Source organism: Contarinia nasturtii, unplaced genomic scaffold, assembly GCF_009176525.2.
Source record: "Contarinia nasturtii isolate CC-2019 unplaced genomic scaffold, AAFC_CNas_1.1 Cnas_scaffold_1101, whole genome shotgun sequence".
Taxonomy (NCBI): domain Eukaryota; kingdom Metazoa; phylum Arthropoda; class Insecta; order Diptera; family Cecidomyiidae; genus Contarinia; species Contarinia nasturtii.
This window is the reverse complement of record NW_022198445.1, coordinates 544729-564466: the sequence shown is the minus strand read 5'-3', so window position 1 is coordinate 564466 and position 19738 is coordinate 544729. Positions and strand designations below refer to the sequence as shown.

Genomic DNA, 19738 nt, shown 5'->3' with positions numbered 1-19738 from the left:
GTGGAACGATAGAAGAAAAAGAAAAATGAATATTCAGTGATATATCATTGTAGAGATGCGAACAAGCACACAACACCGCTTTCGGGTAATCGTTCAAATTTCCAAGAGTATAGGAATATATGTAGGAGCATGTAGCATGTTAAACGAGGGCAATGAGATGAGTTCAAGTGGATTCTTGTGCAGAAAGGCGTCTTTAAATTGCATAAAAACATCCGTCGCAAGATTGCAACGAGCTTTCTCGCATTCTATATCAGAATTTCTTCACTTTTACTATCAACCCTCGCTCGCTCTTGCTCCTATTCACTTGACATCGTCGGCGAGGCTATACACATTCCCTTCATATCGATCCATCTTTTCTCATTCACTATCTCTTGGGGATGAACTGCGAATTGCTAAATGTGAAAAAATCGCTTTTTATACCATTTTTCTTTATTATTATTTTTTCTCTGCCCGCGCTACCCCACTCGATGTACTTACTTACAGGAAACAACAAAAAATAATAACAGAACAAAACACAATTTTCATACATTTTGCCATATAATTAAATATATATTTAACGAGCATTTACCAAGTTAAGCTTATTGAAAAAAAATTACACACAGAGAGACAAAACTGGACACAACTCGAAGATTTAAACAACAACAACAAAAAAAATGTGAACAATTCAAATTTAGATGTTTAATGAACAAACAAACTGGAACAGAATTCACTCATTTCAAGCTATGTAAGCGGATGTACTTAACTGTGCAAAGACAGGACAACTGATTAAACCCAATAAAGAGATCACATTAAATAAAAAAAAAATGTATTACGTGTTTCATTTTCCAATTTTCCCTTACTTGTTTTTTCGTCTCGTCTCTCTTATGCTTGTTAAACTTTTTTTTACAGATGAACAATTCGCTGACTGTAGTCTACTTTAATCTGGACTTTAATCACAACAAGATGACGGATACACCCAAAAAAGATTTGGATGAAAAACTTTTCGAAATTCATATTTACCTTAAATTAAATTAATTAATCCATTTAATTAAACAATAGACTGTGGACCGCTTTTTATGCTTCGTTTCACATTCACAACTGGCAAACTATGGAAACTTTCTATTTAATTTTCAAGCGAAAAATTGCAAATATTAAACGGTAAGCTTTTGGTAAGTAATGACTCTTAAAAGTATGGACTTTTTTTTACTTTTTCAAACTCTTCACAAACAAAATTGGAGTTACGTTCATCGACTCTCCTCAACTGACAATTCAATCAATTAGGAAACTCATTCAGACCATACAGAAAATTACTAATTAAATTTACAGTCGACGTCATTTGTCGATGTATTTCTTGGTTTTTCTTCCTCCATTCATTTTGAATGCTACTTCCACAGTGAAAAACCTAGTTCAATCGTTCGCAAATATTAACGATATATCTGTACATATACTCAAAAAATGTGCCATTATACCAACAAGTTGTTCACTATTTCCATACTGTTATAGACAATACATTTTGAGTGAAAAATGATACTTAACGAGTATGCTTGAATCGAAAAAAAAAAATGAAAAAAAAAAAAAACAGCGATAAGCGCAAAAACTACAAGTGAACAAAAAAAAGAAACGCTAAATGGAATGCATTAGTAGTGCTTCTCCTATGCATTCGAACTCCGTTTAGTTCAATGCGATTTTTCTTCTTTACCAATGACAATATCGTTTTTTTTATGCGATAACGAGGGAAAATACTCCGAAGCAAGAATAATAATCACCATTCGGGATTTCATGGCATGCCTCTAAAGCTGACAAAAATCGAAAACTGTTTGTTTTTCTTCTCGATTTTGTTGCTTGAAACAATAGCAATAAAATGCAAAACTTTTCAACTTAAACGTAAAGTTTTCGCGTAACTTTTCCATCATCCATTACAACGCAATTTGTTCAGCATTGAACAATGTGTGTGCCATTGTGCAACGTAAAAGTTCACCACCGACGACTTTCTGCTTCACCAACGGTATAACACAGAAAAAAAACCGTAAATAAATAAAGAGAGAGAAAAAAAGTTTTAAAGTTACCATCCATCGTGTGTTGCCATAGCAAACGCAACGCTGTCGTTCGATGAATTTGTTAAGCAACTTACTTTGGTCGTATTGCAGGCCCAGCCTCGATAGATCTGATATGAATGACCAATGATATTGCTACAACCGGATTTCATGTAATTTTTGTTGTTGTCCCATGAGATAATGTGAGTCTGTGGGAGATTTTGCAGATAGCAAATCCATAGATTAATACGTACCTGGCTTTGAACAACTTCTGCTGCAAAACTCAGTTGATGGCATGTTGACATGAGTCAAATTCAAACACCGATAAATCTGCTGACACTCGACAAACATTCAAAAAAAGAGGGGAAAAATGCAAACAACCAAAGTTCAATACGATTTTTTTTTTTCGATTTTTCTTTTTATTTTGTTAAGTGAAAAAAAAACTTTACAATTGCCTCAGTCGCATTAAATGTTCTTGTTATCGTGTCATAAAAACCAAATTAGATCGCTTTTAAATGCGTGTATATAAATACAATTGTTGCGGCCATGTCTTTTTTTCTTCTAAAAATGTTTTCTAACTGTTTAGTCTACGACGAATAAAATCAGTAAAGATAATTGGAGTTTTCTGCTGTTGTCGTTATCTTTTTTTCTATAGAACTTTTAAAGACGAGGTTTTGCAAATATTCTCGAAGAAAATAAATTGAAGAAAAATAAGAATATATTCTTAAAAACTACAAATAAATAGTTATTGTTGTGGTTGTATTTTTGTTTGTTTCGCTTTTTTGTGCTATTGCAAACCAATTCAATCGTATGTTTCAACAAATTTAAATATCTCTATAGGTCGACCAAACGGTCAAAAATGTACAAAATCTTCACATCTATAAATTTATCGCTTAATAAATATCGAATTTTCTTCATCTTTCTCATTTCTTTTTTAAATAATTTCGTATCATTTTCTCTGTTTAGGATACAAAGTCGTTTTGGTTTCGTTAATAAATTTCTATGGTCTACTGTATGTGTTTTCTTCATCTTCATCTTTTGTGTATCAGTACATCGATATATAAATAAATGAATTCGATTATAATTTAGATAATATAAGGTAATAGTACAATAATAGTGGCGAGAAGATAACCCAAATGTTCTTCATCGCCTCTCCTACATTTCTTATGGTTGTTATTATTGTTTGTGTGTAAATATGCCCCTAAAATGTATAAATACGTCTTACATACAATAAGTTTATGATTCATCAAATATATCACTAAAAATGCTATATAGTGTCTCACGAATTGATTACTATATACTCTCATCGCTGCTACACGTTTCATTCGTATAAATACTAAAATAGTGTGTATTCGGTCAATCGGTTTCTATGGGTGTTTCAGTTTTATGTTTGTTTGTTGTCTTTGTGTTGCTTTTCTGTTTGAGTATTTGGTTTTTATTTTATATATTGATCACCATTTGACATTTGGCTAATTGATGTGTGGGTTTGTGTATGTGTGTGATGTTTGGACATTGAAAGTGATTTACTTCATGCGCTGATGGTCCGGTGTACTTTTCAATATGTCCGGTTGTTGATGGCCAGCGCTGCTATTTGTGCTAGCACTGCCAATTGTTCCAGTTCCGTGGGACGAATTTAGTGTGTGCGTATGAGATGTATGCATTACATGAGAATTTAGAGTATTGTGAGCGGTGGTGCAAGCCGATGGAAGTGGTCGTGATCTATGAATAAATAAAAAATATCCAATTTGTCAAAATCAATAAGAAACCAATTTAAAAAAAAACCAAACTAAACAGAACACGTTCAAAAATGTTTCGAAAAAATTTACCTAATACTACGATGGCTTCCGTTACGTGTAAGTGTGTTCATTTGTGGTGTGCCCGGGCATGTGTGACCCAATGCATTCATATAATCGGCAATCAGAAGTGTGATTTCGAGAATTTTCGGTTTACTCATAGCAAACAATAGTTTTTGATCTGAATGTGGAAGCGTATCTTCTGAGCCGACAACAACCATAAAATCATCTTGACAACCGCCAAAAGTCATCACCGAACTGTATGGATATTTGGCCAACGATGCCATTGTCGATAGTTCGAGTACATTTAAACTGTCTTCCGACACCGCCAACCAGGCAATAGCTTGATCCGAATGACGTGGCTTCGCTTGGAATAGTGTTGCCCCAAAGAATGGCCACTTGCGACAGCATGTCAAATAAATGCGTACACAATCGATGGTTGTTCGGCCTTTCAGTAAAATCCATTTCGAAACGACTTTTTCTTGTAACTGTTTCAATTCGTCCGATGTCAAACCGTCTCGATAGCGATACGGATAGAATTTATCAATGACTTGTAATGAAATCGATGTGGTCATGCGATTCTTTTCGGTTACATAATCACTCATATCGATTTGTGACATTAACGATGCCAGTTCTAATGCCAAATCTTTTGTTAGCGGAAAACGTCCTTGGATGACTTGCTGATTTATTTGATAGCACAACAAAATTTTCTCCTTATCAGTTTCTTGTTTGGCTGAATGTTTCCAATACAATCGACTCTTGTACGTCAATTGAATGACACGTGAATTTTCAAATTTACCTAATCCCTTTTCACGCAAAGCCGTTTCCCATTTTGAAATCACATCACATAATTTGGCCAATGGATCGAGATAATGTTCGAGGTCTTTTTCAATTGGATCATCACTGAACAATGAAAAACCATTGCTTGCATCACGACAACCAATTTCAAGCGACAACGTTGACTGAAATTCCTCAATCGTTGTTGATCCATCAAATGATACCACCTGAAATGTTTATAAACAATTTTGAATTTAATTTCGCATAAAATTGAGAAATACTCGGCTGACAATCTGTTTTTTTGCTTGTAATATATGGATATTTATTATACGTACATGATAGCTTCCGTTCATCATATGTACTGGAATTGCATGTGGCAACGAATGATGGTATGGATTTTTTAGCAGAATAGATAAAACTTCCATGCGAGATGGTTTTGTTTCGCGGCCACCATTTTTTATGGTGCGTTCCAATGCTCGTTGACAATATGCCGCATATTTTCCGCATTCTGATTTTGAGTCAGCATTTCGAGATAAATGCAATTTCAAATACCACAGTAAACTGGAATTTTTTTTTCGTTTCACATGTGCGCGTGTACATTTAGAAGAGAAAAAACAGCAAACATCAGCAAAATTTGTAATTTATAATATGTTTTTTTTGTGTTTACTCCCAAATCGAATTCATTTTTTATCCATTGAGAGAGGGATACACAAGCACAAAACTTACCGATTATTTTTGGGCACGAATAATGACACGGCCAAAGCGAGTAATTGCCAGCCTTGCAAAAACGTAAACGACGGCGGATTCGATTTACAATCGAGCGGTATTGGCAATGCCTAAAAAAGTATCAAATTTAATAAGCAACACGTTTCACGCAAAATGTTAATAAAATATCGATTATTTTTATATGTATGTATCGAAGACTTCGGTTTCGAAGCATATGTTTTTGTTCAATTTGAACGTTATCATGCAATTTATCATCAATACCACGGCCCAATTTGAATAAATTGAGTAAAAATGTTTACATTCTATCTACTATTCGTTTGGCGGTTTAATTTATGATTTATTAGTGTCAGTGTGTATTTTCACACAAAAATATAACAAAATATATCAAAGAAAAATTCTGACTGTGGTTAATTTGGAAATTAAATTAAAAAAGCGTTCTAAACGAAACAAAACAAAGTGTAGCGTGTTTTTTTTTTTCCTGTAAGAAGAATGACGATATTGCAACACCGTCTCTTCCTACCTGAATTGACGTTGGAGAGCTGCCATTCGTTTGCGATGCACCTTGTTGGGTGTCACAGGTAAACAGGCTCTGCGTTGCACACAGCAACAATTGCTAAACAAAAAAATGGGAAGAAATATATTATAAACGGAACGCGATCCAATGGTCACAACCAAAAAAAGTTTGATCGGCAAGATTCAACTCTTCTTTTCTTTTTTACAACAACAAAATGAACATGAAAACGAAATGATGACTTTGATGTGAATGGATATGACGGCTAATAAATGATTTGATGACAAGATGATTGATATGGTTGGGATGGAAATGAATTTAATGTGACATCTTTATTTATAAACACACAAAAACACACTCTTTGTCAAGAGTGACTATATTCGTTTGATGTGATCTAAAAACGGAAAATGTTCGTTTCTCCCCCACCACACTCCAATCGTTCCAGAACACTGAAAATTTTATTCAATTTATCGCATCGATAAAATCTAAATATTGAAATCTCACTAAGTGAGCTAATTTCATAAACTAGTTCAATGTAGTTGTTCAATCTACAGAAAAAAACGTTGATTGAAATTGAATTATTATATATTTTTTTGTGTCTCACTAGGTCATTCAACAATTTAAATATGATGAAAATGCACTAAAGTCTGACATTCTAGGAAAGTACTTTTTGCTAGTCAAATTAAATTTATCGAGTTCATTTCTATCTATTGAGTTTTCGAATCATTTCATTTTTACTAAAATAAGTACAACATTGACATTATTAGAGGATAGCGTCAATAAAAATTGTGAAAAATCATAACAAGAGAAATTGAAAAGGGTGTTTGAGTGTGTGTGTGTTTTTTTTGTATTCCCGTGTGGAGGTATGATATGGTAGAGAAATAATAAAAACCATCAAAACGTGATGAAAAGAATGTATGGGTGGGTGTGTGTGTGCATGTTGACAGATTCAACTATATCACATCTAATAGCAAAAAGTGTAAAAAACTATTTCGATGAGATTTCATCCGATGAAATCGAATTGAAGAGAGATACAGAAACAAATCCGATTTCACAGAGAAACGAAAATAAAACGCAGAGATACAGAAAAAATAAATAAATGGAAACTCTGATAGTTTCGAGTTAACTTGAAAACACGAGGAAAAAAGTCAAAATAAAAATAAAAGAGAAAATGGAGAGAGGAAAAAAGAAAAAAAATGTAATACGATCAACGTACAACGTCCAGCATTCCGTTTATATACATTTCGCACATAGAGTTTTCACATATAATCTATAGAGTGTAAAAAACCCTTTTTGTTCAATCCAATTCGATAGTATTTTGTATTATGAACAGTTTGTAGTTTCGCTGTGCGAATACTCTCTCATGCGATTCCCATAAATTTATCCAGTTTAGTACGAAAATGTATGAAAATAAACAACGAACACATTCGCTTTGAACAGAAACAGCAACAACAATTACAACAAAAACAACAAAAATGTATGATAAAAGTTAGAATGAAAAGCATGCAATCTAATCTTAAAAGTACTTGCATTAAATGCAATCCAACTACTGTAATATAATCCTAAAAAAAATTTGAGCTAAAAGTCCTGTACGGAATACAGTCTACAATTGGCTACGAAAACATAGATAAGAGATAGAAAAAAAATAAAAATAAATTGTGGTTGGTGTGAAGAATATACGAGTGCGACGTGATTAAATGTAAGACCATGGAAATATGAGTTTAGTTATGTAAATGGTGTGAGAAAAGCGAGAATTCGATTAGCAAGCTTAAAGCATTTTTCGCAAACCAAAAATTTCTTTAAAATGCACATGAAATAGATGGCACACAACAAAATCGAAATGGCTTCTTCGTCTCGTGCTGTGTGTAGAGCCACTTTTATGGCCATTTTCAGCACGAAACAAAATAATGAGACCAATCTCAACCACGTGGCGATTAAATTGAGGGCCATTTAAGTGTAAAATATGGAAAGTTCACTTTTGATGCATCGTCATTTATCTTATTAAATGACATGACAGTGTTGGATGACACTCATGATGATGATGATGTTAGAGAATATGTATCAACTCAGGGGGTTAATCGTGTCAAAACCATATGTCACTTTGATGATGATGATAATAATAAGCACAAACAAAAGAGATAAAAAGCTTTGCCGCCGAACTTACGCGCGTTTGCTTGCCCAGTTTCTTGTTTACCTGGACCCCGGCTCCTAATTTTTGGCTTGTATGACGACTAGTTTGTTTCACTAAAATGCAAATTAACTCTGCCTGCAATTCTGGCATATCCAAACACTGCTGCAAGGCATTTTGTGCCAAAACCACATGATAGTCGATGCCTGGTTGATTCACAGCAACCGACATGAAAAGTTGACAACTCTGAAAATAAAATGTTGACACACATTATTTTCGACCTTTTGATCCCAAATAAAATTAAATAAAATACTGGACCAATGGAAATTACCTTGAATAACTTTATAGCTTCACTTTGTAGCATCTCGGAGTGTAACGACGACAATGGCGATGTTATTTGCTCTTTTGTGTGCAACAACATCGGATGACGCCACATTACACAAGCTAATTGAAAAATGTAAAACAATTATTTCAATATTTGATATACATTTTGTCATTGTTGAGCTTTTTGCTTGTCTTTCATTAAATGACGGTCAACTTACTTGCATCTCCGTCCAACTCCATAATCTTCTGCACCAGTTGTTCGTATTGTGTTCCAGAACTGGGTCCACCACCCGATACAACCGTCAAATGATACAACCAATTGTCACGCTCCTGTTTGCCTGGTAATATCAAATATGTTGGCCCTTGATGTGCTGGATGAATGGCAATCGTTAAATGTGCTTGGCTTTGGCTTAAATCTTCACGTTCTTCCGAATCGGAATCGGATACATGCTCGACCTCCTCACACGTTGCATCTCGCATATTTATTTGACCCAATGGATTCTGCATTAAAAAAAACCACATCGTTATTTATTGTAATGAATGGCAAAAAGAGCGAATAGAAGAAAAAAACATATAAAGATAAATTACCATTTCGCCGGGTGCTTTAAAATACAGGAACATTTTGCCTAATAGAACGCACCAACATTTTTTTGCATGGCCATTTTTCACTTTGGTTACCCAACCCTGAACAGTTGCCTTTTGATCGTCTCGACTCAATAGCAACTTGGTTGCATTTCGCCGTTGTACATTTTGTAGCACACGAATCCAATCGTCCATGGTGGCTATTGAATCGGCGGTTAGATAATAGACCTTTTTGCTAGTATTGATTTCGAATGTAGATGCACCGTCGGCTTTGGTGATTCGACACTGTTCGTCGAGTAAAATTTGACCTTGTGGCTTACGATTGACATCGTGTTGACTCTTCCAATAAGTTAGCACGCCATTTTTTAAAACAAACCATCGTTTGCGCCATGTCTTCAATTTTCCACCCAATTTTGCCAAATGACCAGACTATAAGAAAATAAAATTACATTCAATTCATCAATTTTTTTTCTGTCAATAGTTTCCTACCTTTTCCAATGATTCCATTTTCTTGTTTGGTGAGTCAACATACGAGCTTCGCAACAAAATCGATGGCAATGATGCATCCATGTACGTTGAATCAGCTTGAGACAGCGCATCCGGTGGTATTGCATAGTCTTCTGACATGCCTGATTCAAATGAAGTGTCTGAAATTACTATTGGCGTGTGTATGCGTGTGCGTGCGTGGTTTTTGTGTTTGGGATTGATTTGGTATGAATTTTTTTTAGTTTGTTTTTATGTGGGTGAGTTTGGTTCGTTTCACACGATATATGGACAAACAAAAACAATACACAAGAAAAGAGAAAAGAAACAAACAAAATGGTATTCGGTTAGAACAAAAATCATGCCGATTAATTCAAAAATGGGGGAAAATTAACATTGCAACATATAAAATGATGAATATGATTAAATGTAAAGTTTTCACAAGGTTTGAATGTTATGAATTAAAATATGAATCAATTATTATTATTTTTTTTGTAAAAAGAATATTTAGTATGAATAGAAACAAGGTAGTGATTCAAACCTCTTCCTTTAATTTTTGGACTGTCGCATTCAATGCGTTTAGCTGGGCTAAGACTAGACGATGTTTTTGCACTTTTCGATGGACTTGATGCCGATCCAGAAGTATTGCTCTCTGTATTATTGGTGCTCGACGAATTGTGCGAATTTATTGTGGACGCTGTGCATGTTGCCAATGCCACATGATCTTCGCCGTCGCTCGAATCATCGCTTGAATCACTGAACGGCTGACTACGTATTTGAGATGCTCGCTATAAAAAAATAATAAGAAAGCATTGAGCATTGATGCAAATGAATTTATTCTCGTACTTACTCCTTTAACGGTTGCATAAACGGGTACATTAATATCACAATATCCACCGGAAGCAGTACGTTGTTGTCGATTACCTTCGGTTGAATCGTCGAGCGTATTTGATGTTGCACGATTTGAATTTTCGCCGCTCGTTAGGCCATCATTTGCTACTTGATAGATTTTTGCTTCCCAACTTGGGAATCGATGCAGCGGTGGTGTGGGTGCTCTGGGCGCATTTCCCAAATCTGATGTGTATGTGGAAATATCGCTCGATGGACCCGAATCCTTAAGCCATATTGGTTGCTTTTCACGTGACGGTGTATAAATTTCGGCATAATCATGTGTTGGATCTGATGCTGCATCTTTGGCCGCAAATGGTTTTTTCGTAATCGAAATCAAATTGAGTTCATCAACGGCCGCTGCCAAATCGCGTGACAACTCTTGTGGTTCCATTGATAAATTACGTCGATGATTCAGTGCCAATGGAACACGTCGAATCGGTGGATCAAGTGATTCACTGCGTCGCCTACTATTTCGATCACTGTATTCACGTACGTCTAAACTTAAACTATTTCGCACCGGTTGTAGAATACTATTACGACTACTTTGACTCGCTAGATGATTTCTGTATTGGAAGGAAAGAGAAAAAAAGCAAATGATAAAGTTTTTGTGTTTCAAAGAAGTGTTCGCCAACTACCTTAAAAGTTCCAATTGTTGATTACATTTGACGTTTTGTTCGCGAAGCAATTGATTTTGTTGCTCCAGTTCACGCAATTTATTTGTAACCCACTCTTTGATTTTGGCTGCTTTGGCTTCGACTTGTTGGGCGTCTTGTAATCGTAGCAGACGTTGCTGTTCCACCTGATATTCAAGTTGTGTAATTTCTTTTTCGGCGGGAAGATTTATGGCGGCCGATGATGTGGAACTGGTTTTTGTTGTTGTTTTAGTACGACTTTTACTCGGTGACACTGACACGTTGTTCGCTTGCGATGGCCAATCACCTAACCTTTGTTCCATGACCCGAACCTATTTATAATTCGATCAGAATTGAAAAATAATTAGCCAATAATAATTGGATTAATATTAAATGCAATTTAATCATATGAATGGATAATATTCGAGAGTTTCATCTCATATTTTAAAGATTAAACTTTGAAATGTTCGGCAAACATTATAGATTGCATTTCAAACATCTTCGAAAATCTAGTTTCAACTGAGTGAGCCAATTTTAATTAAAATCAAATTTTAAACTACTCGAAATGGATAGCGTTCAACTGTAGCAGATGTGCTTGCACTTTCGAAATTGATTGATTGAAAGCTGTATATAATTGAAATTGACATTATTAATTCGGCCCATTAAATGCAGACTGCAGTGTTCATATAATGTGAAATGAATTTTTCAATTTTCATTATGATTGACTGACAAATGTAAACAATTTTTTTCTATCTTTGCCACTCTGCATAAAAATTTATTAAAACACTCATCGAGCTCGTTTTCATGAAATGAGAAAACAAATTGAAGTACTACTCGTACACTTTCATTTCAGTTTTTCTTTCGCTAAACAAACAAAAGTTATATGTTTGAAAAAAACTGCTGATGCTGTTGGCTACAATTAACTGTTAGCTATTTGAATTACTACATTTTGCTTTTGGCTGTACAACATGATTCGGAAAAAACTAGAGTCTTTTTTTTTAATTTTCAGTGTTGAAGAATATCTCCATTAAAATGGTGAACAAAAAAAAGTTGAATATTTTGAATGAATGAAAAGTTTACATGAAAAAGGCAGTGAATTGTTATATGCTGAAAATCATTTCAAGATCTGTAAACAACGTCAAAAAACCCGAGACCACAACGGAGAAAATCGATAACTCAATCGTATAATAGCATGGGAACCACATTCAATATCCGAAAGTATACAGCGGACGTATATGTATGATCTATGGCAGAAAGCCGCGTACAGCTAAGAACGACCCCAATTGAATTTATGAGTTGATGAAATAACAGCCGATTAAAATGCGTTGGTACTCGGTCTTACACACTTATAAACATGGGAGTCAGCAGCAACCCTCTTTATATCAAAATTAAATGGTTTGTCCTGTTTTTTTTTGCATAACAGTTTTTGAGCTACTGCTGCTGCCTGCTTGCCTGTCGCACACGCACAGTGTTTTGTATATGCATAAAATTCATTACTTATCTTACACATTATATTCAATATTTGAATCATATGCACATAAATTTTGCCTTTTGTTTCCCACAGTCCATTATGTCGAAACCAGGCGCTCACTCATTCATTTCCACACATCGTGATGAATGAATTCTAATTGATATGCTGCATAATGAAAAATATGAAATTCAAATGTGCAACAAGACAGCAACAATGAACCATTCTCGCAATTTATCCGAAGACAGAGCGTTGTGAGAAAAACGGAATAAGGAGAGTTTTTGACAGTGAAAAAATATGAAGAAAGAAATACGACATAAATACTAGCACTAGCAGTGCGTTTAAAGTGATTGTTGTATCATTTATACTGTTCCATTGACCCCTAAGCGTGAACACGGAACGCATATACATGCACATATATGGAGAATGGATTACACATTCGAAAGACAAAGAGACAACAAAACAGATGAACAAATATATTGCTCGTAAAGTTGTTACAAATGAACAATGTGACGATGATTAAAACTGACGATTGGGCGACAATCTTTCGCTCTCTTAAATTAGATGCGTTTATATTGTGTGTTTCAACTTCATTTCACTTCTCCATGTCAAATGAATCACCGTACTGTGTGATAATTCGATGATGAATGTTTTTATATATATATTTCTTGGCGAACAATGACATTGGCAAATCGATTACACTTGGAGCACGTAAATTGTAAAAAGTTTTTTTTTGCCATTTATGTACTAGTAACCAATTATTTATTATTGAATTATCACTTTGAGAATAGTTTTAAACCTGAACAATACACAATCAACAATAACAGAACATTGAACTTTTTGGGTGCAGTTCAAATGAATTCATTTCGCATGCATGCAGTCTGAAATGAAATGTTCCATATCATTCACTTATATCCACACACACACACAGTCGTTTTACATTAAAAAAAATAATGATTCAACTGTGTGATGCACAATTAAAAGTCGTGCTGTGTTGCAATTTTATGCACAAAAATATTCGAATGAAAAGAATATGAGATTCGGTATTTCAGTGCAAGAGGCGAACGGAGAAAGGAGAGAGATAGAGAGAGAAATGAAAGTAAAACAAAAAGAAAATATTCGTACGACGCCGTCTGATGCGAAAATAAATGCTAGCTTGTCTGGATTTATTAAACATACCGCAAAGAAATCCAAAGACAATCCATTTTGGCACGACCACAATATTACAAAGTACACACAAAACGGCTTATCGAACGGCTGGTGAATTCAACTCTATCGCAAATTGAGGTACTATACATGCGTACGCACAAACACTCTTGATGATGATTCACACAAAATTGTACTCCATAAATAAAGCAGCAGCAAGAGAACTTTGTCTGCAAGAAGCAAATAATAATAATAGAAGGATTCTTTTTTTTTCTTCTTCTCCTTATTGAATATATAAAATTTCACGCGCGATTGATACACCAGTGAAATGTTCGTCTTCGAACAAGGACAAATACACACTAAATACGAATATTGTCGCCGCTCCTGAACCCATTGAGAGAATCGAATTCGAATTAGAACAAGCACAAAGGGAAGTTACGTCATGTTGTCTCTTTTTGACGCATCTACATGCGACAACGATCAAACGCGCGTTCTATTGAATATCGTGTGATATATACAATGGTAAAACAGTTTTGGTTTAGTCATAACGCAGAAAAAAGACCGAATAATATAGACGCAATGCGGGTACGAATGCGACGGCAAAACACACGTACGCTTCATGTGAGAGGAAGAGGAGTGTATGTGTGTATGTTCGTGAAAAAGGCATCGGAAATTTGTTTGAGTAAAAGGGCCAGATGCATGCGCACAATCACATTTCTCCAAATAGTATAGACAAGGTACGCACATACTATGTACACATATGCATCGAACGCACTATTCGTCTGTTTGTTTTGTCGTTGTACCGAATTCATACTACAAGATATTCCAGTCAATCGTTCAATAAGACTTTAACATGCTTTGTGCAAATATCCCTTTGACATGTGTGAAAATCAAAACGGCACAATTAGAAAGGGTGCACAACATTCACGACACATTCACTTGACAACAACGGTCATTCATTTGATCTTTTGACGAAGAACCAGAAAACATGAAAGAAAATTAGTCAATTTGATGAAATGTCGTTTCAATTCGACGAAAATAACTTTATTTACGATTTCATTTTATCGAAACTAAATGAGGGGCCAAAATGTTTATGTCACGAAGTTCGTAAAGTTTCCTATTGAGTTCATATAAGATTAACATTTTACAGTCGGCCATTGGTTTTAATGTGTTTCAAGTCAGCGAGCGAATAAAGTGACTGAAAATAGAACGTTCTCGTGATTATGTAATGTCGAATATACGACCATGCTGGTGATTTATGTGCATCAAACAAATCACATACTGCGGACATTTGGGCTCAATCAAAATGAGCCTTCTGATTTCGGTCGCAAAATAAATTGTCGCGACGAAATGAATGTGCGCGCATCCAATTAGATGGATTTCCTCTTTGTTTTCTTTCCTTTTCGAGGAAAATTATGAGTGTCACAATGAAAAATGGGAGCGACGTCCGAAAAATGTCTTATTTGAAAAATTGCATTCGGTTCTTACGTTCTTTTCTCTTTTTTTACAAGCGATCCGCTTGCGGTTTTTACTGAATTACTGAAATTTATGTCATGCGAGTAAAAATTTGGCAGCACACACACACTCTCATAGTTCACCGTTGTTTTTTCTGTAGTGTTTTCATTCATTGCGGTTGTGTGATGTAATACCATTCAGGCATGAATAAGAAATATTTTTTTGTTGAATTGCCGTAATTTCAAGCGAGCCATCATGTCAAATGAAAAATATAAACAGGAAAAAAGATGAAATAAGATATGTTTTCGGTGATTTATGACAACTGGCTGGGCGGAACTCAGCAAACATTACGACAACGACGACAACGTTAAAACAAATCTTATTTTAAGATCGTCAATTGATGCGACAGCGAAACAAATAGTCGTAGATTCACTTAAACAAAATCTCAAACAAAATGAAACACAAATAATCACCTTACATCAACTCATCGACCGGTGCACAAAATTTGACTGTTTTCTCTTATTTTTCGAACACACCAATATAGAAGCAGATTTATCAAATGCAATCGAAGAACGAAACGCAACGTTTCGATGAAATTTTGACAAATTTCGAATCAAATGCGTAATTTTTTTCACGTATCATTTAAAAACTATGAGTTTGTCTGGATTTATTTGTTGTTATTGCTTTAAAACACACGCATGGTTTCATGTTGGTTCGTTTTTACTATGTTGGACGGAAAATAATCGATATCAGCTGCTGTAATATTCTGTGAAGCCATTCAAGTATCACTATGTCAAAAACGCATTTAAATGCACTCAATCCGTTTTGTTAAGATTCTTTTTCTTTTGTTCGCTCTTATTTTTTTGCATACACACTGGTTTCTTTTCACACAGCAATCCAATCGAATATCGAATATCTTTCACTTTCAATTTTAATTCATTTTCGTTTTTAAATCATTTGTACTTTTGGTTGCAATCAGTTGAATATTTTTGTTCGACATCTAATGATTTGTACGTAATTGAAAAAAGAAATTACATGATACGTATAGAAGGTGCATGAAGAAAATGAAATAGTTTCTAAAATCAAGTTGCCAATTAAAAAACTGTTAGTTTTCTTTATGCAATCTACATTATTTTGTTACAGAAACAAATCTGAATCGAATGGAAAGTATTTTCAAGATGGCCGAACGATTCTGCACTGAAGACAACTCTTATCAAATGCCAAGATGAGCATGTTTCACAAATTTCGAATCCACCTTTAAAATACAGGATCAAATAAATCCTGTGCTAAAAACTTCACGTCTGTCTTTCACTTTTTCCATACGATTTGCGGGGCCATTTCGACTGACTTTCGAACAAATAAATAAATGTTCGAAAAATATTTTCGACTTTCAAATCACCAAATGTCACTGCATATATTTAGCATACATTTATATTCACGATGGATAAACATTTTTACCATATGTCATTCATGTGAAACAGACCACTTTTCGAAAAGCTTCCCCTTTTTTATGTCATGTTCGCATTTTAAGTGCTATAAAATTGCGATTTGTACTAAAAAAGGACATGAAAGGAGAAATGTCCTTTCGAGCGGAGAATGTTCGAAAATTCATCGCAAATGAACGGATGTGAAATATGAAATAGTTTTCAGTAAAAGCAATTCCTACCTTATCTTCGGCTTCGTCGGCACGTTCTTCTGCCTCGATAACACGCTGCTCCAGTTCGGAAAGCTAAAATAATAACAGATACAATAATTTATTAGTACTTTTCATTGTTTGTTTGTAATTTAAAAAAAAAACGAAAAAAATCTCAGTTCATTGGCATTTCTCTGGTTTTATTTGAACAGTGCATAACTTGGGATTTGTTTACGTTTCACATAATGTAAACAATAGTTGAGGAGAATGACCGATGAATAGAAATCCTCTGAAGTTTCATTTCAATAGCTGAAAAATTCATTTTATTTTCGAATATTCGATGACAGATGGCGTTTGATCGTCGAGCTTAGATTCGTTCATTTTCTTCACATTGTTCCTGTATTCATTCGCGGATATTCATTCAGAGGGATTGCGGTCGATTCATTCGAGTAGCCGCAAAAATGAATCTATGCATTGTACTAATGTGTTGTTGTTTTTATACGGTATCGTAATTTTTGGAAGGGAAAAGCGATAAAAACCAAAGCGTTTGCATTGTTCCGCGAGCCTTTTTTGGCGAGTGTGTGTATTTGGTGTGCGAAGGATTTTCACTTGATTGAAAAAGGTTAAGAAGACTCGCCATTAGAATTATTGATTTTCATTACAACAATGTGGGGAGGTGGCCATTACTACGCTATTATTATAAGTAGATTTCTGTGGTGCTTGGAAATGCTCTTATGTTCGCTTCACAAGAGCAACGGAATATATTGAGCTAAGTCACAGCCATACACAAAGCATAATCGTATGCCGTGCGTTTCGTGCTAATGATGATTAGTTTCTATTTTTCTGTATGGTTTCTCTTCACTTTCTCTCTCTCTCGCTCCATCGGTCTCATTTTTTTTCGCTCTTCTGAGACGGGGACTTTTTTTTCGGTTTTTGTCTAGATATGTGGTCGAATGTTCACTATTCATATATGTTACGATTGTATTTTCCGGTTCTCATATATAAAATCCCACTAAATTACGATGGTTAAATGCGAGAAACGTTGGAATAATAAATTGGCATTAGATTTTTTGTAATGTGTAGAATATTGCAGGCTGTAACTGGTTGTATGCGTAAGCATAGTATGTGTGCAAAAGCAGCATTTTTCTATCGGTTTGTGTCTGCACAATGCGATAACCAACTGAATGCGTGCATGTATGTACAAGACACACTAGCAGCCGAGCGTGTGTATAGAATTTATTAACGAAAATCGAGTGGGTTTAGTTTAGTTACTTGAATAACGTTTGTTTGACGAAATTGATTGGTTCGCTCTCTTTTTCGCTCGCATACAGTAGTCAATGCGCGATTCATATATCAAAAGATTTTTATGGGAGCCCTTTTTATATTATATTATATAGATTTTTTTTATTAATATAGTGTAATAAAGCTGGTTCTATACATTTTGCGGTTGTTAGATTCGAGTTTAATGAATTTTTCATATGGTTCATTAAATACAGCAAACATAGTGCGTATTGTGTAAACACATTTTATGTTATCGTCCATTATGGGTGACTAAACTGTGAAGCACTCAATTTTAAATCAATTTTTGGGCTACTGTTTTCCATTACGTTTCAATGCCCATTCATTCTATCAAACAAATTGACTTTACACACAAGCATCATTTGGGTCTCATGACATTTCATCTAATTATTTTTTCGGGAGAAAAACAAATTAAACATTTTCAATTAACCAAATGAAAAGCGAATTCATAAGTGATAACAATGGTGTGCAGCTGCTTCCCAATATATATTTATATAGCTGTTCTCTCCATTCACATGGAAAAAAGCGTCGTGCACGCTGTCAGATAAATTTCCGTCATTAGCTATTCATTCGCTGTACCATTTCCAAAGATAAAAATCAGCATGAATATGAAATAAGGACAAAAGCTTGAACTTTTTTTTTAATGAAACCCCAAGTAATTTACTTTTTCTTCGTAATGCACACACACACTTACAGTATCGTAGCACCATTTTTGGCGCTTATCTGAACACATAAAATTTTCTCGATAAAACGGCACTTTACTCGTGCTCTCTTTTGCTCTCTCTTTTATTCTCTTTCGCTTTCGCATTCGTTTGTTTGTCAAAATGACATTTTCCAAGTTCAACACACGAAACATGGCACGAAAATTGATTTAGAAAATGCCATTAGATTAGTACCTTGTGAAACGCATGAAATTGCAATAATTTAATTAGACGTTTGATATGTTTGATGCTCTGCTACACGAAACAAGAATCGAAGGGAAAATCAACGCCCAATGGAGAATAGAAATGGAAACCCTGACATGAAATTTGAGAATGCGAGGGTATGGGGGGCTAGTAACCAAATTGAGATAACAATCTGCTATTGTAAATTATTCCATCTTATGAGTGTTAGACGGCAAAGGAATTATGTTTGCACAAAGTTTTTAATTTCTCATTTCTGAAGCTTCCACTTTCTGACGTAAAGTTTCCTTTTTTTGATTCAGTTCTATTTCGTTTTTTTCTTTTTTTCATGTCGATCGTCCCGCTTTCCATTGATATGCAAAAAAAGGTTGTTTGATGTGAGGAAACAGTGCGAGAAAAAGGTAAAAATGTATTCTCATTTGGAAATTGACATGCGTTCTTCGAGTGAGACGATGTGTTTGACTGCTTCTTGTTTGTTGCCTGTTCACCTTGCTATTTTTCTCAGTCACTCTTTTTTTGTGTTTGGTTTTCCTTTTGTTTATTTATTTATTGAGGGGGGTTACAAGGTGATTGATAGCTTTTTCTATTGGACGTTATGTATCATAAATATTTGTTAGATTTACGCGTGTTTTGCGTTTCACTTTCGTTCACTTGCCGTTGCCACAAAAGTAACGTGTAATTTTTTTTATTTTGTGCTCACATTTTTGCCATATCAAAAGGTATGCGAAATTGTGAACTATAACACAGTAAAGGTACAAGTAGCAAACAAAAAAAAATTGGAACATGAAAAGATGAATGTGCCTTGTGCGCTGAGCATATGTTTTTTTCCTCTCAGTTGAATTCTCCTTCGTCTCATCTAAATGATGGAACGTTTGGGACGCTTCCGTGCACACCAACAAAACACTGAGGATTTTACATTCAATGCCGTTTGTATTTGTTGTCTCTTATTCGTCTTCTTTGCAGTCATACGATACAC

The 19738-nt window shown here is 34.8% G+C and overlaps 1 protein-coding gene across 13 annotated transcripts in view; it reads right to left on the bottom strand.

Moving 5' to 3' along the window:
• Positions 1-2754: 2754 nt before the first annotated feature.
• Positions 2755-19738, bottom strand: part of LOC116344601 (uncharacterized protein CG43867) — a 30083-nt gene continuing 13099 nt past the window's right edge. For 2 of the 13 annotated variants that reach the window (XM_031773202.1, XM_031773207.1), the window contains 14 exons: positions 16595-16657; positions 10863-11191; positions 10187-10790; positions 9878-10124; positions 9343-9482; positions 8860-9282; positions 8490-8772; positions 8279-8391; positions 8014-8193; positions 5829-5921; positions 5309-5418; positions 4918-5143; positions 3839-4809; positions 2755-3731 (listed from right to left, as the gene is read on the bottom strand). In XM_031773202.1, coding sequence (XP_031629062.1) covers positions 3536-3731; positions 3839-4809; positions 4918-5143; positions 5309-5418; positions 5829-5921; positions 8014-8193; positions 8279-8391; positions 8490-8772; positions 8860-9282; positions 9343-9482; positions 9878-10124; positions 10187-10790; positions 10863-11191; positions 16595-16657 — 3978 coding nt within the window. In that variant the 3' untranslated portion in view covers positions 2755-3535. Of the gene's footprint in view, positions 3732-3838; positions 4810-4917; positions 5144-5308; positions 5419-5828; positions 5922-7983; positions 8194-8278; positions 8392-8489; positions 8773-8859; positions 9283-9342; positions 9510-9877; positions 10125-10186; positions 10791-10862; positions 11192-13506; positions 13819-15401; positions 15931-15963; positions 16027-16594; positions 16658-19738 lie in introns of those variants that run through there. The other 11 variants (XM_031773199.1, XM_031773206.1, XM_031773201.1 and 8 more) reach the window with 10 other exon arrangements.